The following is an 18,482-nucleotide window of genomic DNA, read 5'->3' as shown; positions in this document are numbered from 1 at the left end:
GTTACCTCACACAGAGACACCTCACACAGAGACACCTCACACAGGGACACCTCACACAGGTTACCTCACACAGAGACACCTCACACAGGTTACCTCACACAGAGACACCTCACACAGGGTTACCTCACAGGGTTACCTCACACAGAGACACCTCACACAGAGACACCTCACACAGAGACACCTCACACAGGTTACCTCACACAGGTTACCTCACACAGGTTACCTCACACAGGTTACCTCACACAGGTTACCTCACACAGAGACACCTCACACAGAGACACCTGACACAGGTTACCTCACACAGACACCTCACAAAGGTTACCTCACACAGAGACACCTCACACAGAGACACCTCACACAGGGACACCTCACACAGGGACACCTCACACAGGGACACCTCACACAGGGACACCTCACACAGGGACACCTCACACAGGGACACCTCACACAGGGTTACCTCACACAGGTTACCTCACACAGAGACACCTCACACAGAGACATCTCACACAGGGACACCTCACACAGGTTACCTCACACAGAGACACCTCACACAGAGACACCTCACACAGGGATACCTCACACAGAGACACCTCACACAGAGACACCTCACACAGAGACACCTCACACAGAGACACCTCACACAGAGACACCTCACACAGAGACACCTCACACAGGTTACCTCACACAGGTTACCTCACACAGGTTACCTCACACAGGTTACCTCACACAGGTTACCTCACACAGGTTACCTCACACAGGTTACCTCACACAGGTTACCTCACACAGGTTACCTCACACAGGTTACCTCAGTGTTCTCTCTGTTATCTATGCAGTCACTTTAATAACTTTACCAACATGTACATATTACCTCAATGTGTGCTCCCACACATTGACTCTGTACCGGTACCCCCTGTATATAGCCTCCACATTGACTCTGTACCGGTACCCCCTGTATATAGCCTCCACATTGACTCTGTACCGGTACCCCCTGTATATAGCCTCCACATTGACTCTGTACCGGTACCCCCTGTATATAGCCTCCACATTGACTCTGTACCGGTACCCCTGTATATAGCCTCCACATTGACTCTGTACCGGTACCCCCTGTATATAGCCTCCACATTGACTCTGTACAGGTACTCCCTGTATATAGCCTCCACATTGACTCTGTACAGGTACCCCTGTATATAGCCTCCACATATACTCTGTACCGGTACCCCCTGGATATAGCCTCCACATAGACTCTGTACCGGTACCCCTGTATATAGCCTCCACATTGACTCTGTACCGGTACCCCCTGTATATATAGCCTCCACATTGACTCTGTACAGGTACTCCCTGTATATAGCCTCCACATTGACTCTGTACCGGTACCCCCTGTATATAGCCTCCACATTGACTCTGTACCGGTACCCCTGTATATAGCCTCCACATTGACTCTGTACCGGTACCCCCTGTATATAGCCTCCACATTGACTCTGTACCGGTACCCCCTGTATATAGCCTCCACATTGACTCTGTACCGGTACCCCCTGTATATAGCCTCCACACTGAATCTGTACCGGGATCCCCTGTATATAGCCTCCACATTGACTCTGGACCGTAACACCCTGTATATAGCCTCCACATTGACTCTGTACCGTAATACCCTGTATATTGCCTCCACATTGACTCTGTACCGTAATACCCTGTATATAGCCTCCACATTGACTCTGTACCGTAATACCCTGTATATAGCCTCCACATTGACTCTGTACCGTAATACCCTGTATATAGCCTCCACATTGACTCTGTACTGTAATACCCTGTATATAGCCTCCACATTGACTCTGGACCGTAACACCCTGTATATAGCCTCCACATTGACTCTGTACCGTAATACCCTGTATATAGCCTCCACATTGACTCTGCACCGTAATACCCTGTATATAGCCTCCACATTGACTCTGTACCGTAATACCCTGTATATAGCCTCCACATTGACTCTGTACCGTAATACCCTGTATATAGCCTCCACATTGACTCTGTACCGTAATACCCTGTATATAGCCTCCACATTGATTCTGGACCGTAACACCCTGTATATAGCCTCCACATTGACTCTACCGTAATACCCTGAACTGTCTGGGTAATGCTCCTGGTCCCCCTAGTAAACGGTTAGTGTGACAAAACATTAAAAAATATTAATAACAAGAACAATATTGAGTTGCCCGTCGTCGTCCCCAGTGCCCGTCGTCGTCCCCAGTGCCCGTCGTCGTCCCCAGTGCCCGTCGTCGTCCCCAGTGCCCGTCGTCGTCCCCAGTGCCCGTCGTCGTCCCCAGTGCCCGTCGTCGTCCCCAGTGCCCGTCGTCGTCCCCAGTGCCCGTCGTCGTCCCCAGTGCCCGTCGTCGTCCCCAGTGCCCGTCGTCGTGCCATTCATCCGCCGCCATCACCTCATGTTTCAGCATAATGCACGGCCCCACGTCGCAAGGATCTGTACACAATTCCTGCAAGCTGAAAATGTCCCAGTTCTTCCATGTTCTGCATAGTTACCAGACATGTCTCCCATTGAGCATGTTTGGGATGCTCTGGATCGATGTGTACGACTGGTTTTCTGAAACCAGTTTTTTTTAAGGTATCTGTGACCAACAGATGCAAATCTGTATTCCCAGACAAATATATAAAAAACACAAGACGCAACCATTTCAAAGACGCTACTGAGTTATAGTTCATAAGGAAATCAGTTCATTAGGCCATAATCTATGGATTTCACAAAATGCATCTGATGGTGACAGATACCCTAACAACAACAAAAGAGGGTAGGGGCGTGGATCCGAAAACCAGTCAGTATCTGGTGTGGACCAGAACACCAGTCAGTATCTGGTGTGGACCAGAACACCAGTCAGTATCTGGTGTGGACCAGAACACCAGTCAGTATCTGGTGTGGACCAGAACACCAGTCAGTATCTGGTGTGGACCAGAACACCAGTCAGTATCTGGTGTGGACCAGAACACCAGTCAGTATCTGGTGTGGACCAGAACACCAGTCAGTATCTGGTGTGGACCAGAACACCAGTCAGTATCTGGTGTGGACCAGAACACCAGTCAGTATCTGGTGTGGACCAGAACACCAGTCAGTATCTGGTGTGGACCAGAACACCAGTCAGTATCTGGTGTGGACCAGAACACCAGTCAGTATCTTGTGGACCAGAACACCAGTCAGTATCTGTGGACCAGAACACCAGTCAGTATCTTGTGGACCAGAACACCAGTCAGTATCTGGTGTGGACCAGAACACCAGTCAGTATCTGGTGTCAGAACACCAGTCAGTATCTGGTGTGGACCAGAACACCAGTCAGTATCTGGTGTGGACCAGAACACCAGTCAGTATCTGGTGTGGACCAGAACACCAGTCAGTATCTGGTGTGGACCAGAACACCAGTCAGTATCTGGTGTGGACCAGAACACCAGTCAGTATCTGGTGTGGACCAGAACACCAGTCAGTATCTGGTGTGGACCAGAACACCAGTCAGTATCTGGTGTGGATCAGAACACCAGTCAGTATCTGGTGTGGATCAGAAAACCAGTCAGTATCTGGTGTGGATCAGAAAACCAGTCAGTATCTGGTGTGACCACCATTTGCCTCATGCAGCGTGACATCTCCTTCACATAGAGTTGATCAGGATGTTGATTGTGGCCTGTGGAATTTTGTCCCACTCCTCTTCAGCGGCTGTGTGAAGTTGCTGGATATTGGCGGGAACTGGAAACATTTCTGAGATCTTTTATTAACTTATTAACTCTGTTTATCACAATTCCTGACATTTAACCCTAGTAAAAAGTCCCTGTTTTAGGCCAGATCACCACTTAATTTTAAGAAAATGAACCCTAACCCATGTCAGAATAATAGTAGAGAGAATGATTTATTTCAGCTTTTATTTCTTTCATCACATTCCTAGTGGGTCAGGAGTTTACATACACTCAATTAGTATTTGGTAGCATTGCCTTCAAATTGCTTAATTTGGGTCAAACATTTCAGCTAGGCTTCCACAAGATTCCCACAATAAGTTGGGTGAATTTTGGCCCATTCCTCCTGACAGCTGGTTTAACTGAGTCAGGTTTGTAGGCCTCCTTGCTTGCACACGCTTTTTCAGTTCTGCCCACAAATGTTCTATAGGATTGAGGTCAGGGCTTTGTGATGGCCACTTCAATACCTTGACTTTGTTGTCCTTAAGCCATTTTGCCACAATTTTGGAAGTATGCTTGGGGTCATTGTCCATTTGGAAGACTCATTTGCGACCTAGCTTTTCCTTCCTCATGATGCTATCTATTTTGTGAAGTGCACCAGTCCCTCCTGCAGCAAAAAAAACACACAACATGATGCTGCCACCCCGGTGCTTCACGGTGTTCTTCGGCTTGCAGCCTCCCCCTTTTCCCTCCAAACATAACGATGGTCATTATGGCCAAACCGCTTTATTTTTGTTTCATCAGACCAAAGGACATTTCTCCAAAAAGTACGATATTTGTCACCATGTGCAGCTTCAAACTGTACTCTGGCTTTTTTAAATGGCGGTTTTGGAGCAGTGACTTCTTCCTTGCTGAGCGGCATTTCAGGTTATGTCGATATAGGACTCGTTTTACTGTGTATATAGATACTTTTGTACCCGTTTCCTCCAGCATCTTCACAAGGTCCTTTGCTGTTGTTCTGGGATTGATTTGCATTTTTCGTACCAAAGTACGTTCATCTCTAGGAGACAGAATAAGTCTCCTTCCTGAGTGGTATGACGGCTGCGTGGTCCCATGGTGTTTATACTTGCGTACTATTGTTTGTACAGATGAACGTGGTACCTTCAGGTGTTTGGAAATTGCTCCCAAGAATGAACAAGACTTGAGGTCTACAATTTTCTTTCTGATTTCTTTTGATTTTCCCATGATGTGAAGCAAAGAGGCACTGAGTTTGAAGGTAGGCCTTGAAATACAATCACAGGTACACCTCCAATTGACTCAAATTATGCCAATTAGCCTATCAGAAGCTTCTAAAACCATGACATTACTTTCTGGAATTTTCCAAGCTGTTTAAAGGCACAGTCAACTTCGTGTATGTAAACTTCTGACCCACTGGAATTGTGATACAGTGAATTATAAATTAAATAATCTGTCTGGAAACAATTGTTGGAAAAAATACTTGTGTCATGCACAAAGTAGATGTCCTAACCGACTTGGCGAAACTACAGTTTGTTAATAAAACATTTGTGGAGTGGTTGAAAAACTAGTTTTAATGACTCCAACCTAAGTGTATGTAAACTTCTGACTTCAACTGTATTTCAGTTCAGTGTAGATACCGGATAAGATGCTCCTTGGTCGGAGCATTGGCGGTAGTCGTCACTCCAGCTGTCCGTTTCCTCTCAGCTAGTCTCTTCCTCATAGAGTTAGTCATCTGGGAGTCCAGCCTCCACAGGAACACACAGCTAGACACAGACAAACACCGAACACAACTCAAACTGACTGGATCTGAAAACAGCCCTAATATATATATATAGTTTAGCTAAGAGGCATGTTTACCTGTCTCCAGATATGGTAATGAGGTGTCTGCAGTCCTGGCTGAACCTCATCCCAGTCACAATCTCTACGGAGTAGAAGAAGAAGAGGAGGAGACAGGCCACAGTCAGAGGGAGGAAAGAGACGGGAGGAAGAGGAGACAGGCCACAGTCAGACAGAGCAAAGAGACGGGAGGAAGAGGAGCAAAGAGACGGGAGGAAGAGGAGCAAAGAGACGGGAGGAAGAGGATCAAAGAGACGGGAGGAAGAGGAGCAAAGAGACGGGAGGAAGAGTAGAGCTACCTGAGTGACCGAACAAGGTGGCCACACACTCTCCTGACTCATAGTCAAAGATACAGATGCTCTTATCAGAGCAGCTTGTTGCTAGGTAGATCCCAGCGGGGTCCATCTGAACCTAGTGGCACACAATGACAACAAACCATGGAATAAGAAACATTGACCCTACAGTAGAAAGCTAATGAGACAGGTTGTGCCGTTAAGTCAAATAGCGATGTCTCCTCTCACCTTCAGCAGTGTTCCGTCGTCACTTGTAGAACCTTTGAAACACTTCTTCATCTTGCCACTCTTCACGTTGTACACTCTACACAGGGGTCAGGGGTCACAATTAGGTACACTCTACATGAGGGTCACGATTAGGTACACTCTACACAGGGGTCAGGGGTCATGATTAGGTACACTCTACACAGGGGTCAGGGGTCTTACGATTAGGTACACTCCACACGGGGGTCAGGCACACTCCACACGGGGGTCAGGCACACTCCACACGGGGGTCAGGCACACTCCACACGGGGGTCAGGCACACTCCACACGGGGGTCAGGCACACTCCACATGGGGGTCAGGCACACTCCACACGGGGGTCAGTTTTATAAAAGACATATACCATTGAAACCAGTAGTCTATTGTTTTATAAAGACATATACCATTGAAACCAGTAGTCTATTGTTTTATAAAGACATATACCATTGAAACCAGTAGTCTATTGTTTTATAAAGACATATACCATTGAAACCAGTAGTCCATTGTTTTATAAAAGACATATACCATTGAAACCAGTAGTCTATTGTTTTATAAAGACATATACCATTGAAACCAGTAGTCTATTGTTTTATACAGACATATACCATTGAAACCAGTAGTCTATTGTTTTATACAGACATATACCATTGAAACCAGTAGTCTATTGTTTTATGAAGACATATACCATTGAAACCAGTAGTCTATTGTTTTATGAAGACATACCATTGAAACCAGTAGTCTATTGTTTTATGAAGACATATACCATTGAAACCAGTAGTCTATTGTTTTATAAAAGACATACCACTGAAACCAGTAGTCTATTGTTTTATAAAGACATACACAATTGAAACCAGTAGTCTATTGTTTTATAAAAGACATATACCATTGAAACCAGTAGTCTATTGTTTTATAAAAGACATATACCATTGAAACCAGTAGTCTATTGTTTTATAAAAGACATATACCATTGAAACCAGTAGTCTAGAAATAAAATCACTCAAAACAGGCTAATATAACCGCGATTTGGCAACAAAGGATCATTAGCTTCCCCAGGCTTTAATTATGTTGTGGATTGTTTTTTAAATCGTATTGCCTACAGTATATTTGGAAGCTGGGCCTACTGTCAGCAGGAAAGACTGTGTACTATTGGACAGCAAACGAGACAAAATACCAAATAGATGATTGTTGAGTTGTGACTAATCAGTGAACAGTAGAGGCCCAGCCAGGCATATCACAGTATTAGAAAATTGAATCACAGGAAGAAAAAAAAAGAGGGTTTGGAAAGCAGAATAGCTATTGCTGTAAAAAGACTAAATGTCTTTTAGTTATCAAAATGGTCCTATTTAATTGAGCCTAACAGTCAGGCCTATAGCCCATCTTATTGGCTCTAGCAGAGAGCATCAGGCCTATAGCCCATCTTATTGGCTCTAGCATCAGGCCTATAGCCCATCTTATTGGCTCTAGCATCAGGCCTATAGCCCATCTTATTGGCTCTAGCATCAGGCCTATAGCCCATCTTATTGGCTCTAGCATCAGGCCTATAGCCCATCTTATTGGCTCTAGCATCAGGCCTATAGCCCATCTTATTGGCTCTAGCATCAGGCCTATAGCCCATCTTATTGGCTCTAGCATCAGGCCTATAGCCCATCTTATTGGCTCTAGCATCAGGCCTATAGCCCATCTTATTGGCTCTAGCATCAGGCCTATAGCCCATCTTATTGGCTCTAGCATCAGGCCTATAGCCCATCTTATTGGCTCTAGCATCAGGCCTATAGCCCATCTTATTGGCTCTAGCATCAGGCCTATAGCCCATCTTATTGGCTCTAGCATCAGGCCTATAGCCCATCTTATTGGCTCTAGCATCAGGCCTATAGCCCATCTTATTGGCTCTAGCATCAGGCCTATAGCCCATCTTATTGGCTCTAGCATCAGGCCTATAGCCCATCTTATTGGCTCTAGCATCAGGCCTATAGCCCATCTTATTGGCTCTAGCATCAGGCCTATAGCCCATCTTATTGGCTCTAGCATCAGGCCTATAGCCCATCTTATTGGCTCTAGCATCAGGCCTATAGCCCATCTTATTGGCTCTAGCATCAGGCCTATAGCCCATCTTATTGGCTCTAGCATCAGGCCTATAGCCCATCTTATTGGCTCTAGCATCAGGCCTATAGCCCATCTTATTGGCTCTAGCATCAGGCCTATAGCCCATCTTATTGGCTCTAGCATCAGGCCTATAGCCCATCTTATTGGCTCTAGCATCAGGCCTATAGCCCATCTTATTGGCTCTAGCATCAGGCCTATAGCCCATCTTATTGGCTCTAGCATCAGGCCTATAGCCCATCTTATTGGCTCTAGCATCAGGCCTATAGCCCATCTTATTGGCTCTAGCATCAGGCCTATAGCCCATCTTATTGGCTCTAGCATCAGGCCTATAGCCCATCTTATTGGCTCTAGCATCAGGCCTATAGCCCATCTTATTGGCTCTAGCATCAGGCCTATAGCCCATCTTATTGGCTCTAGCATCAGGCCTATAGCCCATCTTATTGGCTCTAGCATCAGGCCTATAGCCCATCTTATTGGCTCTAGCATCAGGCCTATAGCCCATCTTATTGGCTCTAGCATCAGGCCTATAGCCCATCTTATTGGCTCTAGCATCAGGCCTATAGCCCATCTTATTGGCTCTAGCATCAGGCCTATAGCCCATCTTATTGGCTCTAGCATCAGGCCTATAGCCCATCTTATTGGCTCTAGCATCAGGCCCATCTTATTGGCTCTAGCAGAGCACCAGGCCTATAGCCCATCTTATTGGCTCTAGCATCAGGCCTATAGCCCATCTTATTGGCTCTAGCATCAGGCCTATAGCCCATCTTATTGGCTCTAGCATCAGGCCCATCTTATTGGCTCTAGCAGAGAGCACCAGGCCTATAGCCCATCTTATTGGCTCTAGCAGAGAGCATCAGGCCTATAGCCCATCTTATTGGCTCTAGCAGAGAGCATCAGGCCTATAGCCCATCTTATTGGCTCTAGCAGAGAGCATCAGGCCTATAGCCCATCTTATTGGCTCTAGCAGAGAGCATCAGGCCTATAGCCCATCTTATTGGCTCTAGCAGAGAGCATCAGGCCTATAGCCCATCTTATTGGCTCTAGCAGAGAGCATCAGGCCTATAGCCCATCTTATTGGCTCTAGCAGAGAGCATCAGCCCTATAGCCCATCTTATTGGCTCTAGCAGAGAGCATCAGGCCTATAGCCCATCTTCATCTTATTGGCTCTAGCAGAGAGCATCAGGCCTATAGCCCATCTTATTGGCTCTAGCAGAGAGCATCAGGCCTATAGCCCATCTTATTGGCTCTAGCAGAGAGCATCAGGCCTATAGCCCATCTTCATCTTATTGGCTCTAGCAGAGAGCATCAGGCCTATAGCCCATCTTCATCTTATTGGCTCTAGCAGAGAGCATCAGGCCTATAGCCCATCTTATTGGCTCCAGCAGAGAGCATCAGCCCTATAGCCCATCTTATTGGCTCTAGCAGAGAGCATCAGGCCTATAGCCCATCTTATTGGCTCCAGCAGAGAGCATCAGGCCTATCCCCAGTGAGTGGTACTGACCCTATTCACTATTGTTGTGGCACTTAAGTTAGTTTTTGGACAATAATTTCCTTCTCTAGTTGAGATGGACGTCATGTTATATTTGTGTCTCTCCTTCTCATTGGTCTATTATACAGACAACATGAGTGTCTCTCCTTCTCATTGGTCTATTATACAGACAACATCAGTGTCTCTCCTTCTCATTGGTCTATTATACATGTTCTGCGTAAGATGAATTACCACAATGTAAAAAGGTGATTTCTGTCATTCTGAGCCCCTAACCAGGTTACACACCCAATGCATGTTGGGAAAAACATCAGGTACATTTATAAAATGTTCTGGTCCTGACAGGCGATGGCGGTGTGTGTGTACCTGATATTCCGGTCCTGACAGGCTATGGCGGTGTGTGTGTACCTGATATTCCTGTCCTGACAGGCGATGGCGGTGTGTGTGTACCTGATATTCCGGTCCTGACAGGCGATGGCGGTGTGTGTGTACCTGATATTCCGGTCCTGACAGGCGATGGCGGTGTGTGTGTACCTGATATTCCGGTCCTGACAGGCGATGGCGGTGTGTGTGTACCTGATATTCCGGTCCTGACAGGCGATGGCGGTGTGTGTGTACCTGATATTCCGGTCCTGACAGGCGATGGCGGTGTGTGTGTACCTGATATTCCGGTCCTGACAGGCGATGGCGGTGTGTGTGTGTGTAGCGTCCAGGTCCATATCATACAGAGTGGTCTTCTCTACTACGTGGTGACTACGGGCAAAGTTCAGACCCTCCGAAGACTGGAGGGAGGAAGACAGAGCGAGAGAGACAGACAGACAGAGAGAGAGAGAGAGACAGACAGAGAGAGACAGACAGAGGGAGGGAGACAGACGGAGGGAGGGAGACAGAGGGAGGGAGGGAGACAGAGGGAGGGAGGGAGGGAGACAGAGGGAGGGAGGGAGGGAGACAGAGGAGGGAGGGAGGAGGGGGGAGGGAGAGGGAGGGAGGGAGGGAGACAGAGGGAGGGAGGGGGAGACAGAGGGAGGGAGGGAGGGAGACAAGAGGGGAGGGAGGGAGGGAGACAAGAGGGAGGGAGGGAGACAAGAGGGAGGGAGGGAGACAAGAGGGAGGGAGGGAGACAGAGAGAGGTGGGTTAATGCTGCAATTCAAACTTGAATGCATTTTAATTTGACCATTCAGACTATATATATATATATTTATAGAGGGGTATATGACCATTCAGACTATATATAATATATTTATAGAGGGGTATATGACCATTCAGACTATATATTATATATATAGAGGGGTATATGACCATTCAGACTATATATTATATATTTATAGAGGGGTATATGACCATTCAGACTATATATTATATATTTATAGAGGGGTATATGACCATTCAGACTATATATATTATATATTTATAGAGGGGTATATGACCATTCAGACTATATATTATATATTTATAGAGGGGTATATGACCATTCAGACTATATATTATATATTTATAGAGGGGTATATGACCATTCAGACTATATATTATATATTTATAGAGGGGTATATGACCATTCAGACTATATATTATATTTATAGAGGGGTATATGACCATTCAGACTATATATTATATATTTATAGAGGGGTATATGACCATTCAGACTATATATTATATTTATAGAGGGGTATATGACCATTCAGACTATATATTATATATTTATAGAGGGGTATATGACCATTCAGACTATATATTATATATTTATAGAGGGGTATATGACCATTCAGACTATATATTATATTTATAGAGGGGTATATGACCATTCAGACTATATATTATATATTTATAGAGGGGTATATGACCATTCAGACTATATATTATATTTATAGAGGGGTATATGACCATTCAGACTATATATATATTTATTATATAGAGGGTAGAAGGGTAAAATATATATATATATATAGTGCCTTGCAAAATTATTCAGCCCCCTTAAGTTAATACTTTGTAGCGCCACCTTTTGCTGCGATTACAGCTGTAAGTCGCTTGGGGTATGTCGTCTCTATCAGTTTTGCACATCGAGAGACTGACATTTTTTCCCATTCCTCCTTGCAAAACAGCTCGAGCTCAGTGAGGTTGGATGGAGAGCATTTGTGAACAGCAGTTTTCGGTTCTTTCCACAGATTTGCGGCCAGGTCTTGGTAGTTTTGCAGTGGTCTGATACTCCTTCCATTTCAATATTATCTATGGGCACAGTGCTCCTTGGGATGTTTAAAGCTTGGGAAATCTTTTTGTATCCAAATCCGGCTTTAAACTTCTTCACAACAGTATCTCGGACCTGCCTGGTGTGTTCCTTGTTCTTCATGATGCTCTCTGCGCTTTTAACGGACCTCTGAGACTATCACAGTGCAGGTGCATTTGTACGGAGACTTGATTACACACAGGTGGATTGTATTTATCATCATTAGTCATTTAGGTCAACATTGGATCATTCAGAGATCCTCACTGAACTTCCGGAGAGAGTTTGCTGCACTGAAAGTAAAGGGGCTGAATAATTTTGCACGCCCAATTTTTCAGTTTTTGATTTGTTAAAAAAGTTTGAAATATCCAATAAATGTCATTCCACTTCATGATTGTGTCCCACTTGTTGATTCTTCACAAAAAAATACAGTTTTATATTTTTATGTTTGAAGCCTGAAATGTGGCAAAAGGTCGCAAAGTTCAAGGGGGCCGAATACTTTCGCAAGGCACTGTATATATATTATATAGAGGGTAGAAGGGTAAATAGAGGATATATATATTATATAGAGGGTAGAAGGGTAAATAGAGGATATATATATATATATATATATATATATTATATAGAGGGTAGAAGGGTAAATAGAGGATATATATATATATATTATATAGAGGGTAGAAGGGTAAATAGAGGATATATATATATATTATATAGAGGGTAGAAGGGTAAATAGAGGATATATATTATATAGAGGGTAGAAGGGTAAATAGAGGATATATATTATATAGAGGGTAGAAGGGTAAATAGAGGATATATATTATATAGAGGGTAGAAGGGTAAATAGAGGATATATATAGATTATATAGAGGGTAGAAGAGTAAATAGAGGATATATATTATATAGAGGGTAGAAGGGTAAATAGAGGATATATATAGATTATATAGAGGGTAGAAGAGTAAATAGAGGATATATATATTATATAGAGGGTAGAAGGGTAAATAGAGGCTATATATATTATATAGAGGGTAGAAGGGTAAATAGAGGATATATATTATATAGAGGGTAGAAGGGTAAATAGAGGATATATATTATATAGAGGGTAGAAGGGTAAATAGAGGATATATATTATATAGAGGGTAGAAGGGTAAATAGAGGATATATATTATATAGAGGGTAGAAGGGTAAATAGAGGATATATATAGATTATATAGAGGGTAGAAGAGTAAATAGAGGATATATATATTATATAGAGGGTAGAAGGGTAAATAGAGGCTATATATATTATATAGAGGGTAGAAGGGTAAATAGAGGATATATATATTATATAGAGGGTAGAAGGGTAAATAGAGGATATATATATATATATATATATATATTATATAGAGGGTAGAAGGGTAAATAGAGGATATATATATATATATTATATAGAGGGTAGAAGGGTAAATAGAGGATATATATATATATTATATAGAGGGTAGAAGGGTAAATAGAGGATATATATTATATAGAGGGTAGAAGGGTAAATAGAGGATATATATTATATAGAGGGTAGAAGGGTAAATAGAGGATATATATTATATAGAGGGTAGAAGGGTAAATAGAGGATATATATTATATAGAGGGTAGAAGGGTAAATAGAGGATATATATAGATTATATAGAGGGTAGAAGAGTAAATAGAGGATATATATTATATAGAGGGTAGAAGGGTAAATAGAGGATATATATAGATTATATAGAGGGTAGAAGAGTAAATAGAGGATATATATATTATATAGAGGGTAGAAGGGTAAATAGAGGCTATATATATATATATATATATATATTATATAGAGGGTAGAAGGGTAAATAGAGGATATATATATATATATTATATAGAGGGTAGAAGGGTAAATAGAGGATATATATATATATTATATAGAGGGTAGAAGGGTAAATAGAGGATATATATTATATAGAGGGTAGAAGGGTAAATAGAGGATATATATTATATAGAGGGTAGAAGGGTAAATAGAGGATATATATTATATAGAGGGTAGAAGGGTAAATAGAGGATATATATAGATTATATAGAGGGTAGAAGAGTAAATAGAGGATATATATTATATAGAGGGTAGAAGGGTAAATAGAGGATATATATTATATAGAGGGTAGAAGGGTAAATAGAGGATATATATTATATAGAGGGTAGAAGGGTAAATAGAGGATATATATAGATTATATAGAGGGTAGAAGAGTAAATAGAGGATATATATATTATATAGAGGGTAGAAGGGTAAATAGAGGCTATATATATTATATAGAGGGTAGAAGGGTAAATAGAGGATATATATATTATATAGAGGGTAGAAGGGTAAATAGAGGATATATATTATATAGAGGGTAGAAGGGTAAATAGAGGATATATATAGATTATATAGAGGGTAGAAGAGTAAATAGAGGATATATATATTATATAGAGGGTAGAAGGGTAAATAGAGGCTATATATATTATATAGAGGGTAGAAGGGTAAATAGAGGATATATATATTATATAGAGGGTAGAAGGGTAAATAGAGGATATATATATTATATAGAGGGTAGAAGGGTAAATAGAGGATATATATATATATATTATATAGAGGGTAGAAGGGTAAATAGAGGATATATATATATATATTATATAGAGGGTAGAAGGGTAAATGGAGGATATATATTATATAGAGGGTAGAAGGGTAAATGGAGGATATATATTATATAGAGGGTAGAAGGGTAAATAGAGGATATATATATTATATAGAGGGTAGAAGGGTAAATAGAGGATATATATATTATATAGAGGGTAGAAGGGTAAATAGAGGATATATATAGATTATATAGAGGGTAGAAGAGTAAATAGAGGATATATATATTATATAGAGGGTAGAAGGGTAAATAGAGGCTATATATATTATATAGAGGGTAGAAGGGTAAATAGAGGATATATATATTATATAGAGGGTAGAAGGGTAAATAGAGGATATATATATTATATAGAGGGTAGAAGGGTAAATAGAGGATATATATATTATATAGAGGGTAGAAGGGTAAATAGAGGATATATATATTATATAGAGGGTAGAAGGGTAAATAGAGGATATATATATATATATTATATAGAGGGTAGAAGGGTAAATAGAGGATATATATATATATATATATTATATAGAGGGTAGAAGGGTAAATAGAGGATATATATATATATATATATTATATAGAGGGTAGAAGAGTAAATAGAGGATATATATATTATATAGAGGGTAGAAGGGTAAATAGAGGATATATATATTATATAGAGGGTAGAAGGGTAAATAGAGGATATATATATTATATAGAGGGTAGAAGGGTAAATAGAGGATATATATATTATATAGAGGGTAGAAGGGTAAATAGAGGATATATATATTATATAGAGGGTAGAAGGGTAAATAGAGGATATATATATTATATAGAGGGTAGAAGGGTAAATAGAGGATATATATATTATATAGAGGGTAGAAGAGTAAATAGAGGATATATATATTATATAGAGGGTAGAAGGGTAAATAGAGGATATATATATTATATAGAGGGTAGAAGGGTAAATAGAGGATATATATATTATATAGAGGGTAGAAGGGTAAATAGAGGATATATATATTATATAGAGGGTAGAAGGGTAAATAGAGGATATATATATTATATAGAGGGTAGAAGGGTAAATAGAGGATATATATATTATATAGAGGGTAGAAGGGTAAATAGAGGATATATATTATATAGAGGGTAGAAGGGTAAATAGAGGATATATATATTATATAGAGGGTAGAAGGGTAAATAGAGGATATATATATTATATAGAGGGTAGAAGGGTAAATAGAGGATATATATATATTATATAGAGGGTAGAAGGGTAAATAGAGGATATATATATATTATATAGAGGGTAGAAGGGTAAATAGAGGATATATATATTATATAGAGGGTAGAAGAGTAAATAGAGGATATATATATTATATAGAGGGTAGAAGGGTAAATAGAGGATATATATATTATATAGAGGGTAGAAGGGTAAATAGAGGATATATATATTATATAGAGGGTAGAAGGGTAAATAGAGGATATATATATTATATAGAGGGTAGAAGGGTAAATAGAGGAGATATATATATTATATAGAGGGTAGAAGGGTAAATAGAGGAGATATATATATTATATAGAGGGTAGAAGGGTAAATAGAGGATATATATATATTATATAGAGGGTAGAAGGGTAAATAGAGGATATATATATATTATATAGAGGGTAGAAGGGTAAATAGAGGATATATATATATTATATAGAGGGTAGAAGGGTAAATAGAGGATATATATATATTATATAGAGGGTAGAAGGGTAAATAGAGGATATATATATATTATATAGAGGGTAGAAGGGTAAATAGAGGATATATATATATTATATAGAGGGTAGAAGGGTAAATAGAGGATATATATATATATTATATAGATGGTAGAAGGGTAAATAGAGGAGATATATATATATATTATATAGAGGGTAGAAGGGTAAATAGAGGAGATATATATATATATTATATAGAGGGTAGAAGGGTAAATGGAGGATATATATATATTATATAGAGGGTAGAAGGGTAAATAGAGGATATATATATTATATAGAGGGTAGAAGGGTAAATAGAGGATATATATATATTATAGAGAGGGTAGAGGATATATATTATTTTGAGAGGGTAGAGGATATATATTATAGAGAGGGTAGAGGATATATATTATAGAGAGGGTAGAGGATATATATTATAGAGAGGGTAGAGGATATATATTATAGAGAGGGTAGAGGATATATATTATAGAGAGGGTAGAGGATATATATTATAGAGAGGGTCGAGGATATATATTATAGAGAGGGTCGAGGATATATATTATATAGAGGGTCGAGGATATATATTATAGAGAGGGTACATTTTTTATTTTTTTTATTTTACCTTTATTTAACCAGGCAAGTCAGTTAAGAACAAATTCTTATTTTCAATGACGGCCTAGGAAAAGTAGAGGGTCGAGGGTAAATAGAGAGGATATATATTATATAGAGAGGGTCGAGGGTAAATAGAGGTTCACCTGTTCAGCAGTGCGGAAGTAGATACTCTTATCAGCACCACAGCTCACCATGAGGACCTCTGGGCTGACTCCTACAAAACACAAAAAAAAACAGGCCGAAACAAACCCCTAGTTAGATGTCTCTTCCCCAGCCTCCCACCACCATAGTACAAGCACGTTGTCTGTTTGGGTTTCGTCTCCTTCTCGTACGGTGTGTGTGTGTGTGTGTGTGTGTGTGTGTGTGTGTGTGTGTGTGTGTGTGTGTGTGTGTGTGTTAAGGCTGCAGGAAGCCTAGCAGTTTGAGCATTGGGTCAGTAACTGAAAGGTCGCTGGTTTGAATACACAAGGCGATAAAAGGTTACCAACGTGTTTATGTGCCCTTGAGCAAGGCACTTGACCTTAATTTGCTCCGGGGTGCTGTACTAGTATGGCTGACCCTGGAAACTCCACATCACTGTATTTTTGTTTGTGTGTTGTCTGTGTGTGTGTGTTGTCTGTGTGTGTGTGTTGTCTGTGTGTGTGTGTTGTCTGTGTGTGTGTGTTGTCTGTGTGTTGTCTGTGTGTGTGTGTTGTCTGTGTGTTGTCTGTGTGTGTTGTCTGTGTGTGTGTGTACCAGTGAACTTGATAGCGGTGATGGAGGCAGAGTGGTCATAGACGGTCTGCTCCAGACTGTAGCTCTTCTCCATGTTGAAGATGTGGATGAGACGGTCTCGACTGGCCGACGCCAGCAGGTGAAGCCCTGAAACACAACCCACGTTTCCATCCACTGTCATACCGTATATACAAACAGACATGCACGATGTTTGTTACGACATGCACGATGTTTGTTACGACATGCACGATGTTTGTTACGACATGCACGATGTTTGTTACGACATGCACGATGTTTGTTACGACATGCACGATGTTTGTTACGACATGCACGATGTTTGTGTTTGTAACATCCACCCCAGTCTCCCCGGGGGTCAGAACCCGCCAGTCTCCCCGGGGGACAGAACCCGCCCCCAGTCCCAGTCTCCCGGGGGACAGAACCCGCCCCCCAGTCTCCCCGGGGGTCAGAACCCGCCAGTCTCCCCGGGGATCAGAACTCACCCCCCCAGTCTCCCCGGGGGTCAGAACTCACCCGTCTCTGCAGGGGAGAACTCCAGACACAGCACCTCAGAGTCGTGGGCTTCAATCTTCTGCAGCTGATCCATGAACTGTAGACCAAATATACTGGACAGGAGAACACATGATATCTTAGTTGATGTGGTCATGTTCTCCGTGTGTGTGTGTGTGTGTGTGTGTTGTTCTCCGTGTGTGTGTGTGTGTGTTGTTCTCCGTGTGTGTGTGTGTGTGTGTGTGTGTGTGTGTTGTTCTCCGTGTGTGTGTGTGTGTGTGTGTGTGTTGTTCTCCGTGTGTGTGTGTGTGTGTTGTTCTCCGTGTGTGTGTGTGTGTTGTTCTCCGTGTGTGTGTGTGTGTGTGTGTGTGTGTTTGTTCTCCGTGTGTGTGTGTGTGTGTGTTGTTCTCCGTG

At 41.5% G+C, this 18,482-nt stretch overlaps 1 protein-coding gene across 1 annotated transcript in view; it reads right to left on the bottom strand.

Annotated features, from left to right (window-relative positions):
• Window positions 1-18,482, bottom strand: part of wdr62 (WD repeat domain 62) — a 71,291-nt gene that overhangs the window by 27,403 nt on the left and 25,406 nt on the right. The window contains exons 12-19 of the mRNA XM_052479486.1: window positions 18,093-18,184; window positions 17,583-17,708; window positions 16,991-17,061; window positions 10,301-10,422; window positions 6,039-6,114; window positions 5,817-5,928; window positions 5,539-5,602; window positions 5,319-5,444 (exon numbers count right to left, since the gene is read on the bottom strand). Of these exons, the coding sequence (XP_052335446.1) occupies window positions 5,319-5,444; window positions 5,539-5,602; window positions 5,817-5,928; window positions 6,039-6,114; window positions 10,301-10,422; window positions 16,991-17,061; window positions 17,583-17,708; window positions 18,093-18,184 (789 nt within the window). The remainder of the gene's footprint in view (window positions 1-5,318; window positions 5,445-5,538; window positions 5,603-5,816; window positions 5,929-6,038; window positions 6,115-10,300; window positions 10,423-16,990; window positions 17,062-17,582; window positions 17,709-18,092; window positions 18,185-18,482) is intronic.

The sequence above is a fragment of the Oncorhynchus keta genome, chromosome 1 (genome assembly GCF_023373465.1).
Source record: "Oncorhynchus keta strain PuntledgeMale-10-30-2019 chromosome 1, Oket_V2, whole genome shotgun sequence".
NCBI lineage: Eukaryota > Metazoa > Chordata > Actinopteri > Salmoniformes > Salmonidae > Oncorhynchus > Oncorhynchus keta.
The sequence above is the reverse complement of the archived record's forward strand: the minus strand, read 5'-3'. Positions and strand labels throughout refer to the sequence as shown.